Source organism: Oncorhynchus clarkii, chromosome 17, assembly GCF_045791955.1.
Source record: "Oncorhynchus clarkii lewisi isolate Uvic-CL-2024 chromosome 17, UVic_Ocla_1.0, whole genome shotgun sequence".
NCBI classification, from domain to species: Eukaryota; Metazoa; Chordata; class Actinopteri; order Salmoniformes; family Salmonidae; genus Oncorhynchus; species Oncorhynchus clarkii.
Window position 1 is genome coordinate 76,169,033 of NC_092163.1, and position 25,473 is coordinate 76,194,505.

At 45.0% G+C, this 25,473-nt stretch overlaps 1 protein-coding gene across 1 annotated transcript in view; it reads left to right on the plus strand.

The window, feature by feature from the left end:
• Positions 1-359: 359 nt before the first annotated feature.
• The window catches only part of LOC139369934 (zinc finger protein GLI1-like), a 39,718-nt gene continuing 14,604 nt past the window's right edge, over positions 360-25,473 (plus strand). Inside the window, exons 1-13 of the mRNA XM_071109217.1 lie at positions 360-442; positions 8,315-8,556; positions 10,169-10,258; positions 10,791-10,989; positions 13,536-13,683; positions 13,934-14,035; positions 14,430-14,567; positions 16,865-17,014; positions 21,034-21,198; positions 21,590-21,835; positions 22,238-22,550; positions 24,474-24,737; positions 25,130-25,383. Of these exons, the coding sequence (XP_070965318.1) occupies positions 372-442; positions 8,315-8,556; positions 10,169-10,258; positions 10,791-10,989; positions 13,536-13,683; positions 13,934-14,035; positions 14,430-14,567; positions 16,865-17,014; positions 21,034-21,198; positions 21,590-21,835; positions 22,238-22,550; positions 24,474-24,737; positions 25,130-25,383 (2,382 nt within the window). The 5' untranslated portion in view covers positions 360-371. The remainder of the gene's footprint in view (positions 443-8,314; positions 8,557-10,168; positions 10,259-10,790; positions 10,990-13,535; positions 13,684-13,933; positions 14,036-14,429; positions 14,568-16,864; positions 17,015-21,033; positions 21,199-21,589; positions 21,836-22,237; positions 22,551-24,473; positions 24,738-25,129; positions 25,384-25,473) is intronic.

Genomic DNA, 25,473 nt, shown 5'->3' on the forward strand with positions numbered 1-25,473 from the left:
GGTGGTTCTAATTCTGAATTCTAATAGTTCTTATTGTGTTTCCTATCGGTTTTCCTTACGGTGGTTCTAATTCTGAATTCTAATAGTTCTTATTGTGTTTCCTATCGGTTTTCCTTACGGGGGTTCTAATTCTAAATTCTAATAGTTCTTATTGTGTTTCCTATCGGTTTTCCTTACGGTGGTTCTAATTCTAAATTCTAATAGTTCTTATTGTGTTTCCTATCGGTTTTCCTTACGGTGGTTCTAATTCTGAATTCTAATAGTTCTTATTGTGGTTCTGTCTCCTAACGGTGCTTCTTATTGTGTTTCTCTCCTCAGGGCGTAGAGGCTGCTGGCTGTCTTGTCCTGCCCTGTAACCGAGCAGAGCCCCAATGCCAGTGGACATGCAGCCACATCAGAGGCTGTATCATTATGAGTCTACACCCAACCAGCCGCCCAGAGGGTAAGACAACACAACAACAACAACAACAACCACTCCTTCTCTCCTACCTGTTGGAATATCATGTTAAATTCTTTTTTGAACAGTCTGTCACAAAATACTATAAAGACACTAACAGACAGACATGAATGATTCATTCTTGTCTCTCCAAACCCAATAAAAAATGATTTGATGACTTGTCTAGTCCAGAGACAACCAGCATTTTCAGAGTAGCTAAAAGCCTAAAAGGCCAGGTCCTGGAGCAATTGTTGTGGAGAGAGTTAGCTGAGCTCTGCCCCTCTTTCCTCCCCCTCCCTCTCTCCTCCCCCTTCCTCCCCCTCCTCTCCCCCTATACCACCCAGGTTGCGAGGTGAGCGGGCGAGGCAGTCTCTCTCTCTCTCTCTCTCTCTCTCTGACAGCTGCTAATTACAGGCCAGCCAGACCCGGCTGAGCTCTGCATGACTGCCCGCCCTACCGCCCGCCTGTACTCTGCTCAGGTTACCCTGCTAGAGGGAGGGAGAGAGGGAAGGGGGGGGGGGGGGGGGGGGGTGAGAGAGATAGGGAGAGAGAAGGAAAGGGGAATGAAGGGAGATGGGGTGAGAATAACAGAGGGAGAAATGTGAAAGAATTGAGGGAGGGAAAGAGAGTGAGAGAAAGGGGAGAGAGATAGGCAGAGAGAGAGGAGGGGGTGAGAAAGACAGGATAAAGAGAGAGAGAGAGAGAGAGAGAGAGAGAGAGAGAGAGGAGGGAGAGAGAGAGACGGAGGGGGAAACCCACCATAGTAGATTAGACAGAGAGGAGCAGCCTAAGCTCCTGCGTGGAGGAATACACATCGTAGAGAAAGAATTAGAGAGCTGAAAGGGAGACTTAGAAGGTACAGGGATGAATGAAGAGAGAGAGTGAGAGAGAGGGAGAGAGGGAGCGAGAGAGGGGGGAGAAAGAGAGGCAGAGAGAGGGGGGGCAGGGAGAGAGAGAGAGGGGGGAGGCAGGGAGAGAGAGAGAGAGAGAGAGAGAGAGAGAAAACAAATCCAATTTTGAAAAACTCCCATATCTACTGGGTGAAATTCCACAGTGTGCCATCACAGCAGCAAGATTTGTGACCTGTTGCCACGAGAAAAGGGCAACCAGTGAAGAACAAACACCATTGTAAATACAACCCATATTTATGCTTATTTATTTTATCTTGTGTCCTTTAACCATTTGTACATTGTTAAAACACTGTATATATATAATATGACATTTGTAATGTCTTTATTGTTTTGAAACTTCTCTATGTGTAATGTTTACTGTTAATTTTTATTGTTTTTCACTTTATATATTCACTTTATATATTATCTACCTCACTTGCTTTGGCAATGTTAACACATGTTTCCCATGCCAATAAAGCCCTTGAATTGAATTGAGAGAGAGAAGGAGAGGGGGAAGAGTGCAGAGGGAGATAGAGATAGGGAGGGAGAGAGAGAGTGAGAGACAAAGAGGGAGAAAGAGAGCAAGAGAGAGAGCTAGACAGAGAGAGATAGAGGAGAGAGAGAGTAAACGTTAAATGTATGAGAACATTGCCACTAGGCTTCCCTGGTCTGTTCAGTTTCTAAATGAAAAAACAGTTAGTGTCTATGGCTCTATAACAACATTACTCTGAATAAGAGTGCAGCGCCACCTGCTGGTGAATGAAAAGCGCAGAAGCGATGAAATCCTGTGCTGGATAGGCAACCAACATGCTGTTTACTGTTCAGAAGTAGTTGTTAAACTATCCGTCTCTTCCTCTGTTTCTCTCTGCATCTTTTTAATTGTTTTATTTATTTCACCTTTATTTAACCAGGTAGACTAGTTGAGAACACCTTTATTTAACCAGGTAGGCTAGTTGAGAACACCTTTATTTAACCAGGTAGGCAAGTTGAGAACACCTTTATTTAACCAGGTAGGCAAGTTGAGAACACCTTTATTTAACCAGGTAGGCTAGTTGAGAACACCTTTATTTAACCAGGTAGGCAAGTTGAGAACACCTTTATTTAACCAGGTAGGCAAGTTGAGAACACCTTTATTTAACCAGGTAGGCCAGTTGAGAACACATTTATTTAACCAGGTAGGCTAGTTGAGAACACCTTTATTTAACCAGGTAGGCTAGTTGAGAACACCTTTATTTAACCAGGTAGGCTAGTAGAGAACACCTTTATTTAACCAGGTAGGCAAGTTGAGAACACCTTTATTTAACCAGGTAGGCAAGTTGAGAACACCTTTATTTAACCAGGTAGGCTAGTTGAGAACACCTTTATTTAACCAGGTAGGCAAGTTGAGAACACCTTTATTTAACCAGGTAGGCTAGTTGAGAACACCTTTATTTAACCAGGTAGGCAAGTTGAGAACACCTTTATTTAACCAGGTAGGCAAGTTGAGAACACCTTTATTTAACCAGGTAGGCCAGTTGAGAACACATTTATTTAACCAGGTAGGCTAGTTGAGAACACCTTTATTTAACCAGGTAGGCTAGTTGAGAACACCTTTATTTAACCAGGTAGGCTAGTAGAGAACACCTTTATTTAACCAGGTAGGCAAGTTGAGAACACCTTTATTTAACCAGGTAGGCAAGTTGAGAACACCTTTATTTAACCAGGTAGGCTAGTTGAGAACACCTTTATTTAACCAGGTAGGCTAGTTGAGAACACCTTTATTTAACCAGGTAGGCAAGTTGAGAACACCTTTATTTAACCAGGTAGGCTAGTAGAGAACACCTTTATTTAACCAGGTAGGCTAGTTGAGAACACCTTTATTTAACCAGGTAGGCAAGTTGAGAACACCTTTATTTAACCAGGTAGGCAAGTTGAGAACACCTTTATTTAACCAGGTAGGCAAGTTGAGAACACCTTTATTTAACCAGGTAGGCTAGTAGAGAACACCTTTATTTAACCAGGTAGGCAAGTTGAGAACACCTTTATTTAACCAGGTAGGCAAGTTGAGAACACCTTTATTTAACCAGGTAGGCAAGTTGAGAACACATTTATTTAACCAGGTAGGCTAGTTGAGAACACCTTTATTTAACCAGGTAGGCTAGTTGAGAACACCTTTATTTAACCAGGTAGGCAAGTTGAGAACACCTTTATTTAACCAGGTAGGCAAGTTGAGAACACCTTTATTTAACCAGGTAGGCTAGTTGAGAACACCTTTATTTAACCAGGTAGGCTAGTAGAGAACACCTTTATTTAACCAGGTAGGCTAGTTGAGAACACCTTTATTTAACCAGGTAGGCAAGTTGAGAACACCTTTATTTAACCAGGTAGGCAAGTTGAGAACACCTTTATTTAACCAGGTAGGCAAGTTGAGAACACCTTTATTTAACCAGGTAGGCTAGTAGAGAACACCTTTATTTAACCAGGTAGGCAAGTTGAGAACACCTTTATTTAACCAGGTAGGCAAGTTGAGAACACCTTTATTTAACCAGGTAGGCAAGTTGAGAACACATTTATTTAACCAGGTAGGCTAGTTGAGAACACCTTTATTTAACCAGGTAGGCTAGTTGAGAACACCTTTATTTAACCAGGTAGGCAAGTTGAGAACACCTTTATTTAACCAGGTAGGCAAGTTGAGAACACCTTTATTTAACCAGGTAGGCAAGTTGAGAACACCTTTATTTAACCAGGTAGGCAAGTTGAGAACACCTTTATTTAACCAGGTAGGCTAGTAGAGAACACCTTTATTTAACCAGGTAGGCAAGTTGAGAACACCTTTATTTAACCAGGTAGGCAAGTTGAGAACACCTTTATTTAACCAGGTAGGCAAGTTGAGAACACCTTTATTTAACCAGGTAGGCTAGTAGAGAACACCTTTATTTAACCAGGTAGGCAAGTTGAGAACACCTTTATTTAACCAGGTAGGCAAGTTGAGAACACCTTTATTTAACCAGGTAGGCAAGTTGAGAACACCTTTATTTAACCAGGTAGGCTAGTAGAGAACACCTTTATTTAACCAGGTAGGCAAGTTGAGAACACCTTTATTTAACCAGGTAGGCAAGTTGAGAACACCTTTATTTAACCAGGTAGGCAAGTTGAGAACACCTTTATTTAACCAGGTAGGCAAGTTGAGAACACCTTTATTTAACCAGGTAGGCAAGTTGAGAACACCTTTATTTAACCAGGTAGGCAAGTTGAGAACACCTTTATTTAACCAGGTAGGCAAGTTGAGAACACCTTTATTTAACCAGGTAGGCAAGTTGAGAACAAGTTCTCGTTTACAATTGCAACCTGGTCAAGTTAAAGCAAAGCAGTTCGACACATACAACAACACAGAGTTACACATGGAGTAAAACAAACAAACAGTCAATAATACAATAGAAAAACTGGAATGGTAGTATGTGCAGAAGATGAATGTGCAGGTAGAGATACTGGGGTGCAAAGGAGAAAGATAAATAAATAAATACAGTACGAGGATGAGGTAGTTGGATGGGCTATTTACAGATGGGCTATGTACAGGCGCAGTGATCTGTGAGATGCTCTGACAGCTGGTGCTTAAAGCTATTGAGGGAGATATGAGTCTCCAGCTTCAGTGATTTTTGCAGTTCGTTCCAGTCATTGGCAGCAGAGAACTGGAAGGAAAGGCGGCCAAAGGAGACAATTGGCTTTGGGGGTGACCAGTGAGATATACCTGCTGGAGCGCGTGCTACGTGTGGGTGCTGCTATAGTGACCAGTGAGCTGAGATAAGGCGGCGGCTTTACCTAGCAGAGACTTGTAGATGACCTGGAGTCAGTGTGTTTGGCGACGAGTATGAAGCGAGGGCCAGCCAACGAGAGAGTACAGGTCGCAGTGGTGGGTAGTATATGGGGCTTTGGTGACAAAACGGATGGCACTGTGATAGACTGCATCCAATTTGTTGAGTAGAGTGTTGGAGGCTATTTTGTAAATGACATCGCCGAAGTCGAGGATCGGTAGGATGGTCAGTTTTACGAGGGTATGCTTGGCAGCATGAGTGAAGGATAATTTTTTGCGAAATAGGAAGCCGATTCTCGATTTAATTTTGGATTGGAGATGTTTAATGTGAGTCTGGAAGGAGAGTTTACAGTCTAACCATACACCTAGGTATTTGTAGTTGTCCACATATTTTGAGTCAGAACCGTCCAGAGTAGTGATGCTGGACCGGCGGGCAGGTGCGGGCAGCGATCGGTTGAATTTAGTTTTACTTGCGTTTAAGAGCAGTTGGAGGCCACGGAAGGAGAGTTATATGGCATTGAAGCTCATCTGGAGGTTAGTTAACACAGTGTCCAAAGAAGGGCCAGAAGTATACAGAATGGTGTTGTTTGCGTAGAGGTGGATCAGAGAATCACCAGCAGCAAGAGCGACATCATTGATGTATACAGAGAGTCGGCCCGAGAATTGAACCCTGTGGCACCCCCATAGAGACTGGCAGAGGTCCGGACAATAGGCCCTCCGATTTGACACACTGAACTCTATCAGAGAAGTAGTTGGTGAACCAGGCGAGGCAATCATTTGAGAAACCATGGCTGTTGAGTCTGTCGATAAGAAAGTGGTGATTGACAGAGTCGAAAGCCTTGGCCAGGTCGTTGAATACGGTTGCACAGTAATGTCCCTTATTGATGGCTGTTATGATGTCGTTTAGGACCTTGAGCGTGGCTGAGGTGCACCAATGACCAGCTCGGAAACCAGATTGCATAGCGGAGAAGGTACGGTGGAATTCGAAATGGTCGGTAATCTGTTTGTTGACTTGGCTTTCGAAGATCTTAGTAAGACAGGGTAGGATAGATATAGATCTGTAGCAGTTTGGGTCTAGAGTGTCCCCCCCTTTGAAGAGGGGGATGACCGCGGCAGCCTTCCAATCTTTGTGAATCTCAGACGACACGAAAGAGAGGTTGAACAGGCTAGTAATAGGTGTTGCAACAATTTTGGCAGATCGTTTTAGAAAGAGAGGGCCCAAGTCAGCTGATTTGTAGTGGTCCAGATTTTGCAGCTCTTTCAGAACATCAGCTGTCTGGATTTGGGTAAAGGAGAAATGGGGGAGGCTTGGGTGAATTGCTGTGGGGGGTGCCGGGTAGTTGACCGGGGTAGGGATAGCCAGGTGGAAAGCATGGCCAGCCGTAGAAAAATGCTTATTGAAATTCTCAATTATAGTGGCTTTATCGGTAGTAACAGTGTTTCCTAGCCTCGGTGCAGTGGGCAGCTGGGAGGAGATGCTCTTATTCTCCATGGATTTGTCCCCAAACTTTTTTGAGTTTGTGCTTCATGATGTACATTTCTGCTTGAAAAAGCTAACCTTAGCTGTCCTAACTGCCTGTGTATATTTGTTCCTAACTTCCCTGAAAAGTTGCATATCACGGGGGCTGCTCGATGCTAATGCAGAACGCCATAGGATGTTTTTGTGCTGGTCGAGGGCAGTCAGGCCTGGAGAGAACCAAGGGCTGTATCTGTTCCTGTATCTACATTTTTTGAATGGGGTATGCTTATTTAAGATGGTGAGGAAGTTACTTTTAAAGAATAACCAGGCATCCTCTACTGACGGGATGAGGTCAATGTCACTCTCTCTGTCTCCCTCCCCATTTGTCCCTTTCACTCCCTCTCTGTCTGACTGAGTGCAGGGTAACCTCCCTCTCTCCTCTCTGTCTGACTGAGTGCAGGGCTACCTCCCTCTCTCCCTCTCTGTCTGACTGAGTGCAGGGTAACCTCCCTCTATCTCTTTCACCCTCTCTCTGCCTCTCTCTGTCCCTCTCTGTCCCTCTCTCTATCTATCCCTCTAACTCTCTCTCTATCCCTCTCACTCTCTGTCTGACTGAGTGCAGGGTAACCTCCCTCTCTCCCTCTCTGTCTGACTGAGTGCAGGGTAACCTCCCTCTATCTCTTTCACCCTCTCTCTGCCTCTCTCTGTCCCTCTCTATATCTATCCCTCTAACTCTCTCTCTATCCCTCTCACTCTCTGTCTGACTGAGTGCAGGGTAACCTCCCTCTCTCCTCTCTGTCTGACTGAGTGCAGGGTAACCTCCCACTCTCCTCTCTCCCTCTATCTCTTTCACCCTCTCTCTACCTCTCTCTGTCCCTCTCTCTATCTATCCCTCTAACTCTCTCTCTAGCCCTCTCCCTCTCTCGTAGTTGGTTGTATAACTGCACTGTCTGGTCCTGATATCTTTATCTCGCTGTGTGTCTCTGTGTGTCTCTGTGTGTCTCTGTTTGTCTCTGTGTGTCTCTGCATGTCTCTGTGTGTATCTGTGTGTCTCTGTGTGTATCTGTGTGTATCGGTGTGTCTCTGTTTGTATCTGTGTGTCTATGTATGTCTCTCTGTGTCTCTGTGTGTCTGTATACTGTGTGTCTGTGTGTCTGTATACTGTTTGTGTCTGTGTCTCTGTGTGTCTGTATACTGTGTGTATGTGTGTGTCTCTGTGTGTCTATATACTGTGTGTCTCTGTGTGTCTGTATACTGTATGTCTCTGTGTGTCGCTGTGTGTCTATATACTGTGTGTCTCTGTGTGTCTGTGTACTGTATGTCTCTGTGTGTCTCTGTGTGTCGCTATGTGTGTCTGTATACTGTGTGTCTGTATACTGTGTGTCTCTGTGTGTCTGTATACTGTATGTCTATGTGTGTCTGTGTGTGTCTCTGTGTGTCTATATACTGTGTGTCTCTGTGTGTCTGTATACTGTATGTATCTGTGTGTCTCTGTGTGTCTATATACTGTATGTCTCTGTGTGTCTGTACTGTGTGTCTCTGTGTGTCTATATACTGTATGTCTCTGTGTGTCTATATACTGTATGTCTCTGTGTCTATATACTGTATGTATCTGTGTGTCTCTGTGTGTCTATATACTGTGTGTCTCTGTGTGTCTCTGTGTGTCTATATACTGTATTTCTCTGTGTGTCTGTGTACTGTATGTCTCTGTGTGTCTGTGTGTCTGTCTGCTTGTCTAGTCTTACTCCATCAGGAAGGTCACCTTACAGTGATGTGTCATCGCTCCGTGCTCCACTCCACAACGGCCAGCCTCTGGACTGCAGGAACATGTACAACCCTATGACCCCTAACCCCATGACCCCTAATCCCAGGACCAACCCTAACTCTGGGGTCAACCCCATGGACCAGTACATGCGGCCTCCTCTGGCCCCCCCACTGCACAGCATGATGGGACACCGTGGCATGAATCAGTTCTCCGATGGTGAGCCAGTCCTTTATTAATCCCATGGTTGCAGAGCTACCGGTAAATTACCAAAGTTACCAAAATCTTCAGGAATTTTGGTAATTAACAGAAAATCTATGGCAAATCTATTGTCGGTTTTGTAATTTATACTTAAATAACTTATTTTTTTAAATTCATATATAGTATTAATTTATTATATCTGTGTCCATATTGTCCAGGAGTTTCTAATAGATGGCCCATTTGGTTTAAGAGAAAACAGACTAATTAATGAAAAATGCATCTAATCAACAATCAATGGCATTATTTTCAATTACTTACAACTCGTCCAGCTATTGACTTTTTTCACAACTGCCACCGAAAACATTGACAACAAATACATATTGACATCCTCATATTAAACATCAATGTTAGTCACTAAAATCAATCAATCAATCAAATGTATTTATAAAGCCCTTTTTACATCAGCTGATATCTCAAAGTGCTGTACAGAAACCCATCCTAAAACCCCAAACAGCAAGCAATGCAGGTGTAGAAGCACGGTGGCTAGGAAAAACTCCCTAGAAAGGCCAAAACCTAGGAAGAAACCTAGAGAGGAACCAGGCTATGTGGGGTGGATAGTCCTCTTCTGGCTGTGCCGGGTGGAGATTATAACAGAACATGGCCAAGATGTTCAAATGTTCATAGATGACCAGCAGGGTCAAATAATAATAATCACAGTGGTTGTAGAGGGTGCAACAGGTCAGCCCCTTTGGAGTAAATGTCAGTTGGCTTTTCATAGCCGATCATTCAGAGTATCTCTACCTCTCCTGCTGTCTCTAGAGAGTTGATAACAGCAGGTCTGGGACAGGTAGCACATCCGGTGAACAGGTCAGGATTCCACAGGACTGGGGACAACAAGGAGTCATCAGGCCAGGTAGTCCTGAGGCATGGTCCTAGGGCTCAGGCCCTCCGAGAGAGAGAAAGAAAGAATTGCCATGTCCCTAAAGTAGTCAGAATGGCCATGTCCTAAAGTAGTCAGAATGGCCATGTCCTAAAGTAGTCAGAATGGCCATGTCCTACAGCAGTCAGAATGGCCATGTCCTAAAGTAGTCAGAATGGCCATGTCCTAAAGTAGTCAGAATGGCCATGTCCTAAAGTAGTCAGAATGGCCATGTCCTAAAGTAGTCAGAATGGCCATGTCCTACAGCAGTCAGAATGGCCATGTCCTACAGCAGTCAGAATGGCCATGTCCTAAAGTAGTCAGAATGGCCATGTCCTACAGCAGTCAGAATGGCCATGTCCTACAGCAGTCAGAATGGCCATGTCCTAAAGTAGTCAGAATGGCCATGTCCTAAAGTAGTCAGAATGGCCATGTCCTAAAGTAGTCAGAATGGCTATGTCTTAAAGTAGTCAGAATGGCCATGTCCTAAAGTAGTCAGAATGGCCATGTCCTAAAGTAGTCAGAATGGCCATGTCCTAAAGTAGTCAGAATGGCCATATCCTAAAGTAGTCAGAACGGCCATGTCCCTAAAGTAGTCAGAGCGGCCATGTCCTAAAGTAGTCAGAACGGCCATGTCCCTTAAGCAGTCAGAACGGCCATGTCCTAAAGCCAGTAATAATGTGATTATTCTCCTTCTGTGTGTTTGTCCAGGTGGAAACAGCTCCCCCTACTGTCAGAACAACCTCATGTCATCCCACTATGGCTTCCCCCACGGCCACGGATCAGACCACATGGGAGGCGGTAAGAAAATAACATGGTGTTCATTAGGCACCAAATGGAAGAAAAACGACTGAAACGGGGAGGGACTAACCTGGACTTGTAAATTTGGTTTAAAAATGTTTTCCGTTCTCTCTGCTACCTGTCCCTCCCCCTCTCTACCCTCTCCCTGTTCCCCACTCCCCAACCCCCTCTCTCCCCCCTCCTGGCTTCTTTCTCCTGTCTCCCCCCAAACCCCCAATCCCCCACTCCTTTCTCTTTCCCACTTCTTGCTCCGTTCTACCCCCAACCCCTCTCCCTCCTTTCCCCTGTTTCCCCCAATCCTTCACTCCTCTCTCTCCCCCCTTCTTGCTCCTTTCTACCCCCAACCCCTCTCCCTCCTTTCCCCTGTTTTTTTCCCCAATCCCCCACTCCTCTCTCTCCCCCCTTCTTGCTCCTTTCTACCCCCAACCCCTCTCCCTCCTTTCCCCTGTTTCCCCCAATCCCCCACTCCTCTCTCTCCCCCCTTCTTGCTCCTTTCTACCCCCAACCCCTCTCCCTCCTTTCTCTTCCTCAGGTTCGCGGTTCTCCACGCCTCGCTCCATGCTGAAGCTGAGTAAGAAGCGTGCTCTGTCCATCTCTCCTCTGTCTGACGCCAGCATGGACCTCCACACGGTCATCAGGACCTCTCCTAACTCACTGGTGGCATTTGTCAACTCACGATGTGGACCAAATGGAGGCTCCTCCTATGGACATCTGTCTGTTGGTGCTATGAGGTTAGAGCCTTACACTATACTAAACTATAGTACACTATACTGTAATATACTAAACTATAGTACACTATACTATACTATAGTGTACTATACCGTACTATACTGTACTATACTGTACTATACTATATTATACTGTACCTTACTATACTGTGCTATACTGTACTATACTATATTATACTGCACTATTCAGCCCCCTTAAGTTAATACTTTGTAGCGCCACCTTTTGCTGCGATTACAGCTGTAAGTCGCTTGGGGTATGTCTCTATCAGTTTTGCACATCGAGAGACTGACATTTTTTTCCCATTCCTCCTTGCAAAACAGCTCGAGCTCAGTGAGGTTGGATGGAGAGCATTTGTGAACAGCAGTTTTCAGTTCTTTCCACAGATACTCAATTGGATTCAGGTCTGGACTTTGACTTGGCCATTCTAACACCTGGATATGTTTATTTTTGAACCATTCCATTGTAGATTTTGCTTTATGTTTTGGATCATTGTCTTGTTGGAAGACAAATCTCCGTCCCAGTCTCAAGTCTTTTGCAGACTCCATCAGGTTTTCTTCCAGAATGGTCCTGTATTTGGCTCCATCCATCTTCCCATCAATTTTAACCATCTTCCCTGTCTCTGCTGAAGAAAAGCAGGCCCAAACCATGATGCTGCCACCACCATGTTTGACAGTGGGGATGGTGTGTTCAGCTGTGTTGCTTTTACACCAAACATAACGTTTTGCATTGTTGCCAAAAAGTTCAATTTTGGTTTCATCTGACCAGAGCACCTTCTTCCACATGTTTGGTGTGTCTCCCAGGTGGCTTGTGGCAAACTTTAAACAACACTTTTTATGGATATCTTTAAGAAATGGCTTTCTTCTTGCCACTCTTCCATAAAGGCCAGATTTGTGCAATATACGACTGATTGTTGTCCTATGGACAGAGTCTCCCACCTCAGCTGTAGATCTCTGCAGTTCATCCAGAGTGATCATGGGCCTCTTGGCTGCATCTCTGATCAGTCTTCTCCTTGTATGAGCTGAAAGTTTAGAGGGACGGCCAGGTCTTGGTAGATTTGCAGTGGTCTGATACTCCTTCCATTTCAATATTATCGCTTGCACAGTGCTCCTTGTGATGTTTAAAGCTTGGGAAATCTTTTTGTATCCAAATCCGGCTTTAAACTTCTTCACAACAGTATCTCGGACCTGCCTGGTGTGTTCCTTGTTCTTCATGATGCTCTCTGCGCTTTTAACGGACCTCTGAGACTATCACAGTGCAGGTGCATTTATACGGAGACTTGATTACACACAGGTGGATTGTATTTATCATCATTAGTCATTTAGGTCAACATTGGATCATTCAGAGATCCTCACTGAACTTCTGGAGAGAGTTTGCTGCACTGAAAGTAAAGGGGCTGAATAATTTTGCACGCCCAATTTTTCAGTTTTTGATTTGTTAAAAAAGTTTGAAATATCCAATAAATGTCGTTCCACTTCATGATTGTGTCCCACTTGTTGTTGATTCTTCACAAAAAAATACAGTTTTATATCTTTATGTTTGAAGCCTGAAATGTGGCAAAAGGTTGCAAAGTTCAAGGGGGCCGAATACTTTCGCAAGGCACTGTATGTCTGTTGGTGCCATGAGGTTAGAGCCTTACACTATACTAAACTATAGTACACTATACTGTACTATACTGTACTATACTCTGATGCACTATACTGTACTATACAATTCTGTACTGTACAATACTGTGCTATACTGTACTATACAATACTGTACTATACTATACTGTACTGTACTATACTGTACTATACTGTACTATACAATACTGTACTATACTGTAATATGCAATACTGTACTATACTGTACTGTACTTTGTTGTACTATACTGTGCTGTACTATACTATACTGTACAATACTGTACTGTGCTATACTGTACTATACTGTACTGTGCTATACTGTACTATACTGTACTGTACTGTGCTGTACTGTGCTATACTATACTGTACTGTGCTATACTGTACTATACTGTACTGTACTGTGCTGTACTGTGCTGTACTGTGCTATACTGTACTGTACTGTACTGGGCTATACTGTACTATACTGTACTGTACTGTACTGTGCTATACTGTACTGTACTGTGCTATACTGTACTATACTGTACTGTGCTATACTATACTGTACTGTGCTATACTGTACTGTGCTATACTGTACTATACTGTGCTGTACTGTGCTGTACTATACTGTACTATACTGTACTGTACTGTACTACAGACCCAACAGTCTGTTGTTGCCATGAGGTCAGATCTCCAGAACATTTCCTATAGAACTGGAACACAATAGAAGTCAATAATAGACATACTCTTTGGCTTCATAGTCACTTTGTATTGAAATGTGAGTCATCTGGAAATTCATCAAGTATCATCAGCTGTATTCTACGTGGGCAGTGTTATATCCATAGACATCAAGAGGATTCAATTGTTTATAATCATTCCCCCATTCAGTTGAATGTTTATCAGTAACTGTGATCTGTTTATAATAGCCATATGTCTTGTCTCCTGCATGGCAGTCCGTCTATGGGTCTCTCCAACTCCATGAACTACCAGTCCAGACAACAAGGCTCAATGTACGGTGGATGCACGCCAGGACCCTGCCACGCCCCTCCTACCAGAATACCCCCACACAACCCCCGACTCCACCCACCCAAACATGGACATGTAAGAATATTTATGATTGTCTTGAGACACCTGCTACGGGCTCCACCTGATAAAGACAAGTCGTACAGAGAAACAGAAAGACATTCTAAAACAACTACGGTCTGTAAGTTGAGTAGTCTTGACATGTTTTTGTTGGTGTGTAGCTGTAGAGAGAGGCGTTGCAGGCCAGTGTGATGGTGTTTACCAGCCATTCTAACGTACCATGGATGTGACAGAGTGTAATTCTGACTTGGTCTGTGTTGCTGTGTAGCTGAAGACAGAACCCGGACTGGGCAATGTGATGGATGGGATCAATATTAAGTGTCTGGAGGAGAGATCCGAGGGAGACAGCCCTTCTTCCACTGGCACACAGGTAACAAATTACACACCACACACAACCACGGGTAACACTACACACTCAGACACACACAAACACACACCCTCAACCACACATAACACACACATAACAACACTACATACTCAACACTCAATCACAACTTTAAACATAGTATAATATTGCTAACGATTTCTGTGTGAGAGATGGTCATTGTGAGAGACAGAGATGGTGTCTGTGTGTGTGTGTGTGTGTGTGTGTGTGTGTGTGTGTGTGTGTGTGTGTGTGTGTGTGTGTGTGTGTGTGTGTTTGTGTGCGTGTGTGTGTTATGGTGTTTTAACAACTGCTACCCATACATTACTTGATGTAATGCCATGTGAGTACCATGAACGTCCTGGTGTTGTTGAACCCTGACCTCTTGACCTGTACCCAGGATCCTCTGCTGGGTCTGCTGGACTGCCGGGAGGATCTGGATAGGGAGGAGAAACCGGAGCCAGAGGTCATCTATGAGACCAACTGCCACTGGGAGAGCTGCAGCAAGGAGTTTGACACGCAGGAGCAGCTAGTGCACGTGAGTACGTTAGGGATAGGAGCAGCTAGTGCCGTGAGTACATTAGGGACAGGAGCAGCTAGCGCACGTGAGTAAATTAGAGGCAGGAGCAGCTAGTGCACGTGAGTACGTTAGGGGCAGGAGCAGCTAGTGCACGTGAGTACGTTAGGGACAGGAGAAGCTAGTGCACGTGAGTACGTTAGGGACAGGAGCAGCTAGTGCACGTGAGTACGTTAGGGACAGGAGCAGCTAGTGCACGTGAGTATGTTAGGGACAGGAGCAGCTAGTGCCGTGAGTACATTAGGGACAGGAGCAGCTAGTGCACGTGAGTAAAGTAGAGGCAGGAGCAGCTAGTGCACGTGAGTACGTTAGGGACAGGAGCAGCTAGTGCACGTGAGTACATTAGAGACCGGAGCAGTTATTGCACGTGTGTACATTAGGGACAGGAGCAGCTAGTGCACGTGAGTACATTAGGGACAGGAGCAGCTAATGCACGTGAATGAGGACAGCAGAGGCTAGTGCATGTGAATAGGGACAGGAGAAGCTCGTGCATGTGAATAGGGACAGGATGAGCTCGTGCACGTGATTAAGGACAGGAGGAGCTAGTGCACGTGATTAGGGACAGAAGCAGCTAGTGCATGTGAATAGGGACAGCAGAAGCTAGTGCACGTGAATAGGGACAGGAAAAGCTAGTGCACGTGAATAGGGACAGGAAAAGCTAGTGCACGTGAATAGGGACAACTTTCAGTCTAGAGTAGTGGTCTCTAACTCTCAGTCTAGAGTAGTGGTCTTTAACTCTCAGTCTAGACTTGTGGTCTCTATCTCTCAGTCTAGTGTAGTGGTCTCTACTGTCAGTCTAGAGTAATGGTCTCTAACTCTCAGTCTAGAGTAGTGGTCTCTGACTCTTAGTCTAGAGTAGTGGTCTCTAACTCTCAGTCTAGACTTGTGGTCTCTATCTCTCAGTCTAGTGTAGTGGTCTCTACTCTCAGTCTAGAGTAACGGTCTCTAACTCTCAGTCTAGAGTAGTGGTCTCTGACTCTTAGTCTAGAGTAGTGGTCTCTAACTCTCAGTCTAGTGTAGTGGTCTCTACTCTCAGTCTAGAGTAACGGTCTCTAACTCTCAGTCTAGAGTAGTGGTCTCTACTCTCAGTCTAGAGTAACGGTCTCTAACTCTCAGTCTAGAGTAGTGGTCTCTGACTCTTAGTCTAGAGTAGTGGTCTCTAACTCTCAGTCTAGAGTAGTGGTCTCTAACTCTCAGCCTAGAGTAGTGGTCTCTAACTCTCAGTCTAGTGTAGTGGTCTTTAACTCTCAGTCTAGAGTAACAGTCTCTACTCTCAGTCTAGAGTAGTGGTCTCTAACTCTCAGTCTAGAGTAGTGGTATCTAACTCTCAGTCTAGAGTCGTGGTCTCTAACTCTCAGTCTAGAGTAGTGGTCTCTAACTCTCAGTCTAGTGTAGTGGTCTTTAACTCTCAGTCTAGTGTAGTGGTCTCTAACTCTCAGTCTAGAGTAACAGTCTCTAATCTCAGTCTAGAGTAACAATCTCTACTCTTAGTCTAGAGTAGTGGTCTCTAACACTCAGTCTAGAGTAGTGGTCTCTAACTCCAGTCTAGGGTAGTGGTCTCTAACACTCAGTCTAGAGTAGTGGTCTCTAACTCCAGTCTAGGGTAGTGGTCTCTAACTCTCAGTCTAGAGTGATGGTCTCTAACTCTCAGTCTAGGGTAGTGGTCTCTAACACTCAGTCTAGGGGAGTGGTCTCTAACTCTCAGTCTAGAGTAGTGGTCTCTAACTCTCAGTCTAGAGTAGTGGTCTCTATCTCTCAGTTTAGGGGAGTGGTCTCTAACTCTCAGTCTAGAGTAGTGGTCTCTAACTCTCAGTCTAGAGTAGTGGTCTCTAACTCTCAGTCTAGGGGAGTGGTCTCTAACTCTCAGTCTAGAGTAGTGGTCTCTAACTCTCAGTCTAGAGTAGTGGTCTCTATCTCTCAGTTTAGGGGAGTGCTCTCTAACTCTCAGTCTAGAGTAGTGGTCTCTAACACTCAGTCTAGAGCAGTGGTCTCTAACTCTCAGTCTAGAGTAGTGGTCTCTAACTCTCAGTCTAGAGTAGTGCTCTCTATCTCTCAGTTTAGGGGAGTGGTCTCTATCTCTCAGTCTAGAGTAGTGGTCTCTATCTCTCAGTCTAGAGTAGTGGTCTCTATCTCTCAGTTTAGGGGAGTGCTCTCTAACTCTCAGTCTAGAGTAGTTAGTCTAGAGAACACATAACACAGCATCCTGGTAAAGACTGAACACTCTTGACATGGCATTAACATATCTCTCTCTTCCACAGCACATCAACAATGAGCACATCCACGGAGAGAAGAAGGAGTTTGTGTGCCACTGGCAGGAGTGTTCCAGGGAGCAGAGACCATTCAAAGCCCAGTACATGCTGGTGGTTCACATGCGTAGGCACACAGGAGAGAAACCACATAAGTGTACTGTGAGTATGCTACTTACTGTAGCCTGGTCTCTCTCTCTCTCTCTCTCTCTCTCTCTCTCTCTCTCTCTCTCTCTCTCTCAAACCGACCTTTGAAATTAATTGTTAAATGAATTTGAATTCAGTTTAGAATCACATTTTTAAATCATCAAATAATGACATTTCAAAGATCAGTTTGAGAGAGAGAGAGGGGTACAGTACAGGTAGTTTACTCACAGTGCATGTATGTGGCTTTCATGATGATTCTCTACCTGACACTGATTGAATCAGATGTTGGCTTTCAGTCTACATAATGTATGTTTGTACATAATGTTTGTTTGTACATGTGTTTCAATTTGATGGGTGATATAAAACATTGTGAATCTGTTTCAGTTTGAGGAGTGTAATACGATCCCTGTTGTTTCAGATGGAAGGCTGTATGTAATAAGATCCCTGTTGTTTCAGATGGAAGGCTGTATGTAATAAGATCCCTGTTGTTTCAGATGGAAGGCTGTATGTAATAAGATCCCTGTTGTTTCAGATGGACGGCTGTATGTAATACGATCCCTGTTGTTTCAGATGGAAGGCTGTATGTAATAAGATCCCTGTTGTTTCAGATGGAAGGCTGTTTGTTATAAGATCCCTGTTGTTTCAGATGGAAGGCTGTATGTAATAAGATCCCTGTTGTTTCAGATGGAAGGCTGTATGTAATAAGATCCCTGTTGTTTCAGATGGACGGCTGTATGTAATACGATCCCTGTTGTTTCAGATGGAAGGCTGTATGTAATAAGATCCCTGTTGTTTCAGATGGAAGGCTGTATGTAATACTATCCCTGTTGTTTCAGATGGAAGGCTGTATGTAATACGATCCCTGTTGTTTCAGATGGACGGCTGTATGTAATAAGATCCCTGTTGTTTCAGATGGAAGGCTGTATGTAATAAGATCCCTGTTGTTTCAGATGGAAGGCTGTATGTAATAAGATCCCTGTTGTTTCAGATGGAAGGCTGTATGTAATAAGATCCCTGTTGTTTCAGATGGAAGGCTGTATGTAATAAGATCCCTGTTGTTTCAGATGGAAGGCTGTATGTAATAAGATCCCTGTTGTTTCAGATGGACGGCTGTATGTAATACGATCCCTGTTGTTTCAGATAGAAGGCTGTATGTAATAATATCCCTGTTGTTTCAGATGGAAGGCTGTTTGTTATAAGATCCCTGTTGTTTCAGATGGAAGGCTGTATGTAATAAGATCCCTGTTGTTTCAGATGGAAGGCTGTATGTAATAAGATCCCTGTTGTTTCAGATGGAAGGCTGTATGTAATAAGATCCCTGTTGTTTCAGATGGACGGCTGTATGTAATAAGATCCCTGTTGTTTCAGATGGAAGGCTGTATGTAATAAGATCCCTGTTGTTTCAGATGGAAGGCTGTATGTAATAAGATCCCTGTTGTTTCAGATGGAAGGCTGCATGTAATAAGATCCCTGTTGTTTCAGATGGAAGGCTGTATGTAATAAGATCCCTGTTGTTTCAGATGGAAGGCTGTATGTAATAAGATCCCTGTTGTTTCAGATGGAAGGCTGTATGTAATAAGATCCCTGTTGTTTCAGATGGAAGGCTGTATGTAATAAGATCCCTGTTGTTTCAGATGGAAGGCTGTATGTAATAAGATCCCTGTTGTTTCAGATGGAAGGCTGTATGTAATAAGATCCCTGTTGTTTCAGATGGAAGGCTGTATGTAATAAGATCCCTGTTGTTTCAGTTTGAGTAGTGCAATGAGATCAATCAATCACATTTATTTATAAAGCTCTTCTTACATCAGCTGATGTCACAAAGTGCTGTACAGAATCCCAGCCTAAAGCCCTAAACAGCAAGCAATGCAGCTGTAGAAGCACGGTGGCTAGGAAAAACTCCCTAGAAAGGCCAGAACCTAGGAAGAAACCTAGAGAGGAACCAGGCTATGAGGAGTGGCCAATTCTCTTCTGGCTGTGCCGGGTGGAGATTATAACAGAACATGGCCAAGATGTTAAAATGTTCATAGATGACCATCATGGTCAGATAATAATAATCACAGTGGTTGTAGATGGTGCAGCAAGTCGGCACGATCATAGCCGATCATTCAGAGTATCTCTACCGCTCCTGCTGTCTCTAGAGAGTTGAAAACAGCAGGTCTGGGACAAGGTAGCACGTCCAGAGAGAGAGAGGGAGAGAGGGAGAGAGGGAGAGAGGAGAGAGAGAGAGAGAGAGAGAGAGAGAGAGAGAGAGAGAGAGAGAGAGAGAGAGAGAGAGAGAGAGAGAGAGAGAGAGAGAGAGAGAGAGAGAGAGAGAGAGAGAGAGAGAGAATACTTCAATTCACACAGGACACCAGATAAGACAGGAGAAGGGGGGGGGGGACGCGAACCCGGACAGGAAGATCACGTCAGTGACTTAACCCACTCAAGTGACGCACCCCTCCTAGGGACGGCATGAAAGAGCACCAGTAAGCCAGTGACTCAGCCCCTGTAATAGGGTTTGAGCAGAGAATCCCTGTGGAGAGAGGGGAACCGGCCAGGCAGAGACAGCAAGGGTGGTTCGTTGCTCCAGTGCCTTTCCGTTCACCTTCATACTCCTGGGCCAGACTACACTCAATCATAGGACCTACTGAAGAGATGATTCTTCAAGAAAGACTTAAAGTTCGAGACCGAATCTGCGTCTCTCACATGGATAGGCAGACCATTCCATAAAAATGGAGCTCTATATGAGAAAGCCCTGCCTTCAGCTGTTTGCTTTGTAATTCTAGGGACAGTAAGGAGGCCTGCGTCTTGTGACCGTAGCATATGTATAGGTATGTACGGCAGGACCAAATCAGAGAGATAGGTAGGAGCAAGCCCCTGTAATGCTTTGTAGGTTAGCAGTAAAACCTTGAAATCAGCCCTAGGCTTAACAGGAAGCCAGTGTAGAGAGGCAAGATTCTAGCAGCCGTGTTAAGCACTAACTGAAGTTTATTTAGTGCTTTATCCGGGTATCCGGAAAGTAGAGCATTGCAGTAGTCTAACCTAGAAGTGACAAAAGCATGGATGAATTTTTCTGCATCATTTTTGGACAGAAAGTTTCAGATTTTTGCAATGTTACGTAGATGGAAAAAAACTGTCCTTGAAACAGTCTTGATATGTTTGTCAAAAGAGAGATCAGGGTCCAGAGTAACGCCGAGGTCCTTCACAGTTTTATTTGAGACGACTGTACAACCATTAAGATTAATTGTCAGATTCAACAGAAGATCTCTTTGTTTCTTGGGACCAAGAACTAGCATCTCTGTTTTATCCAAGTTTAAAAGTAGAACATTTGCTGCCATCCACTTCCTTATGTCTGAAACACAGACTTCCAGGGAGTGCAATTTTGGGGCTTCACCATGTTTCATCGAAATTTACAGCTGTGTGTCGTCTGCATAGCAGTGAAAGTTAACATTATGTCACCAAGAGGTAAAATATATAGTGAAAACAATTGTGGTCCTAAAATGGAGCCTTGAGGAACACTGCAATTTACAGTTGATTTTTCAGAGGACAAACCATCTACAGAGACAAACTGATATCTTTCCGACGGATAAGATCTAAACCAGGCCAGAACTTGTCCGTGTAGACCAATTTGGGTTTCCAATCCCTCCAAAAGAATGTGATGATCGGGCCTCCCGGGTGGCTCAGTGGTTTAAGGCACTGCATCGCAGTGCTAGCTGTGATTCTGTGCTAGCTCGAGATTCTAGGTTCAAGCAGACCGCAACCAGGAGGCTCATGGGGCGACGCACAATTGGCCCAGTGTCGTCCAGGTTAGGGAGGGTTTGGCCGGTAGGGATATCCTTGTCTCATCGCGCACCAGCGACTCCTGTGGCGGGCCGGACGTAGTCCACGCTGACCAGGTGTACTGTGTTTCCTCCGACACATTGGTGCGGCTGGGTTGGATGTGCCTTGTGTCAAGAAGCAGTGCGGCTAGGTTGGGTTGTGTTTCGGAGGATGCATGGCTCTCGACTCTCTGTTGTTTCAGTTTGAGGTCTGTAATGAGATGCCTGTTGTTTCAGTTTGAGGGCTGTAATAAGGCCTACTCTCGCCTGGAGAACCTGAAGACCCACCTGAGGTCTCATACGGGGGAGAAACCATACGTCTGTGAACACGAGGGCTGCAACAAAGCCTTCTCCAACGCCTCAGACAGAGCCAAGCACCAGAACCGTACACACTCCAACGAGGTACACGCTGTAAATCAATCACACTAACTAACTCCTCACCTGCTTCAAGTTCACTCAAATTATAGATTTAAATTGTGTTATGAATAACTAGTGAATAATCTATCAGTATCCAGACTAAATTACACTCGGCCGTGATTGGGAGTCCTGCAGGGCGGCGCACAATTTATTCTTAACTGACTTGCCTAGTTAAATAAAGGTTAAATCAATTTACAAAATATGAATAAAATATGAATAACATCAATATCTATAATTTATCTCACAGATGTATCTAATGTTTTCTGAAATACCATTTGAAAAAACAGATGGCCTAAGAAATCACTTAAAAAATTAAAAAAAACATCTGACGTGTGTCATCATGTGTGCTGTGTTGTGTCCTCCTGTCCCTCTGCAGAAGCCTTACGTGTGTAAGATCTCTGGGTGTACTAAGCGCTACACAGACCCCAGCTCTCTGCGGAAGCACGTGAAGACTGTCCACGGCCCTGAGGCTCACATCACCAAGAAGCATAGAGGAGACACTGGGCCTCGGCAGCCAGGCTCATCACTGACACCTGGTGGACAGCGTGGTGAACTGCTGCTGGAGAAAGAAGAGGCTAGGCACAGGGAGGACTGCAAACTGCTGGCACCTGAGAGCACTCTGGTGAGTTTAGACTGGAGAGTCCATGTCTTTGTAAATAAACAATGTATTCCTTTGAATATGGTTTCATGTTGATTTTGTGGATTCTATGAGTCTATGAATTTGAGAGTGGTTACATTTCTCTAGCCCCATCCCTCAGCCGTAATAGAAAAACAAGTGGTGGGGCTGTTTTTGACAGTAAAACGTGTGGATTGGGGTTTTAAGTGACATGTTGTTTCTCTCTGTCTCTGTCTCTGTCTCTGTCTCTGTCTCTGTCTCTCTCTCTCTCTCTCTCTCTCTCTCTCTCTCTCTCTCTCTCTCTCTCTCTCTCTCTCTCTCTCTCTCTCTCTCTCTCTCTCGCTCTCTCTCGCTCTCTCTCTCTCTCTCGTATCTCTCTCTCTCTCTCTCTTTTCTCCCGTCTTCCAGAAGTCTCAGCCCAGCCCGGGTGGCCAGTCTTCCTGCAGTAGCGAGCGCTCTCCACTGGGGAGCGCCAACAACAATGACAGCGGTGTGGAGATGAACCTGAATGCAGCTGGCAGTCTGGAGGACCTGACCGCTCTGGAGGACGGAGGGGCAGGAGGAGGCTGCGAGGCGGGGTGCTCAGGGGCAGGGATGGGGGGCATGTCAGCACATGCCCTGAAGAGACTAGAGAACCTGAAGATAGAGAAGCTGAAACAGGTCAGAAGACCAACTCCGCCCGGATGCTGTGGTGTGGGGAACAAGCTGCCTGCACTCACAGGTATTAAACTTGACTGACAGATAGGAAGGAACTGCCAGGTACCGGACTGAAGACATTTGACTGACAGATAGGAAGGAACTGCCAGGTACTGGACTGAAGACCCTTGACTGACAGATAGGAAGGAACTGCCAGGTACTGGACTGAAGACCCTTGACTGACAGATAGGAAGGAACTGCCAGGTACTGGACTGAAGACCCTTGACTGACAGATAGGAAGGAACTGCCAGGTACTGGACTGAAGACCCTTGACTGACAGATAGGAAGGAACTGCCAGGTACTGGACTGAAGACCCTTGACTGACAGATAGGAAGGAACTGCCAGGTACTGGACTGAAGACCCTTGACTGACAGATAGGAAGGAACTGCCAGGTACCGGACTGAAGACCCTTGACTGACAGATAGGAAGGAACTGCCAGGTACTGGACTGAAGACCCTTGACTGACAGATAGGAAGGAACTGCCAGGTACTAGACTGAAGACCCTTGACTGACAGATAGGAAGGAACTGCCAGGTACTGGACTGAAGACCCTTGACTGACAGATAGGAAGGAACTGCCAGGTACTGGACTGAAGACCCTTGACTGACAGATAGGAAGGAACTGCCAGGTACCGGACTGAAGACCCTTGACTGACAGATAGGAAGGAACTGCCAGGTACTGGACTGAAGACATTTGACTGACAGATAGGAAGGAACTGCCAGGTACTGGACTGAAGACCCTTGACTGACAGATAGGAAGGAACTGCCAGGTACTGGACTGAAGACATTTGACTGACAGATAGGAAGGAACTGCCAGGTACTGGACTAAAGACATTTGACTGACAGATAGGAAGGAACTGCCAGGTACCGGACTGAAGACCCTTGACTGACAGATAGGAAGGAACTGCCAGGTACTGGACTGAAGACCCTTGACTGACAGATAGGAAGGAACTGCCAGGTACTGGACTGAAGACCCTTGACTGACAGATAGGAAGGAACTGCCAGGTACTGGACTGAAGACATTTGACTGACAGATAGGAAGGAACTGCCAGGTACTGGACTGAAGACATTTGACTGACAGATAGGAAGGAACTGCCAGGTACTGGACTGAAGACATTTGACTGACAGATAGGAAGGAACTGCCAGGTACTGGACTGAAGACCCTTGACTGACAGATAGGAAGGAACTGCCAGGTACTGGACTGAAGACATTTCACTGACAGATAGGAAAGAACTGCCAGGTACTGGACTGAAGACATTTGACTGACAGATAGGAAGGAACTGCCATGTACTGGACTGAAGACATTTGACTGACAGATAGGAAGGAACTGCCAGGTACTGGACTGAAGACCCTTGACTGACAGATAGGAAGGAACTGCCAGGTACTGGACTGAAGACCCTTGACTGACAGATAGGAAGGAACTGCCAGGTACTGGACTGAAGACATTTGACTGACAGATAGGAAGGAACTGCCAGGTACTGGACTGAAGACATTTGACTGACAAATAGGAAGGAACTGCCAGGTACCGGACTGAAGACATTTGACTGACAGATAGGAAGGAACTGCCAGGTACTGGACTGAAGACCCTTGACTGACAGATAGGAAGGAACTGCCAGGTACTGGACTGAAGACCCTTGACTGACAGATAGGAAGGAACTGCCAGGTACTGAACTGAAGACATTTGACTTGATTTTAGATCAAATATGCATATTTTCGTCTTGATCATCCTTTGAAGAGTTTAAATTAAATTTAAATTAAACAAATTATTCTCATTGTGATAAAATCAGTATGAAGATAAGATCATATCTTACACGTGTCACTAGATTACACAACAATAATATTAACTTTAAAATAATTATAGCTCTCTTCCCTGTTGTAGTATTGTCTGTGCCACCTCTAGACTGTTAACATGATGGTTCTAGTCCTGCTCTGTTCCTCCAGGTGGTCCAGGGGAGATGATGGGAGGGATGTGTTCTCCCTCGCCCCTCCTCTCCAACCGCCGAGTCATGGAACTGTCCAATCACGAGCTGGGGGGTGGATCCTCTGGCATGGTCTGTCCTATCAGTGACCGGAGGGGGAGTGGCACCAGCAGCATGAGCTCGGCCTACACAGTGAGCCGTCGTTCTTCCATGGTTTCCCCCTACCTCTCCAGCCGACGCTCCAGCGAGGTCTCCCAGCTAGGAGGAGGGGGAGCTGGGGGAGGAGGAGGAGGAGGTGGGTCCCCTAACAGACATTTGACACAAAAATAAAACATGCTGTTTGTAATTCTAACATGTTCCATGGCAAATTAATTGCCATGATAATAACCTAAATGTATTTAGGGACAACAACAAAAATGCTCTCCGAAGTCGTATTTATAATGTTTGTGAAAGTATTACAATACAATTGGTTTTACAGTAAAATGTGTGTAAGCATTCTATTTGAATAAAAACAAACATGAGCTGGAGCATAGTTGGTTTGTGTGAAGAAGACACAGTGATGCTGAAACGTTGGTAAATACCCAATAAATGACTAGGAGTTTATATATGGAGTGTGGGACTCTCGTTATTTTGATCGTTTATAAGCATTATATTTCCACCATGTTTATTTTTTTACATTTCCAGCAGGGTTCCTGGGATCTGACCAGGGAGGAGGTGACCCCCTCCCCTCTGAGACCAGCTGCAGAGGAGGACCCTGCCGTGGTGTAGGAGGGGCAAGAGGAGGGTTACCAGAGATGTCTAGTCTAACGCCAGCCCAGCAGTACAGCCTGAAGGCTAAGTACGCAGCAGCCACTGACGGCCCACCCCCCACCCCACTACCCAGTATGGAGCAGGGACCGGGAACAGCCAGGAGGAGAGGAGGCTTCCTCAGCGAGTACCAGGTGAACACTTGTCTTTGTCTTCTTAATATCTTATTCCTTATATGTGTTTGTATTCCACTCTTAATGGGAGAAGAAAAATCTTTCCAAAAA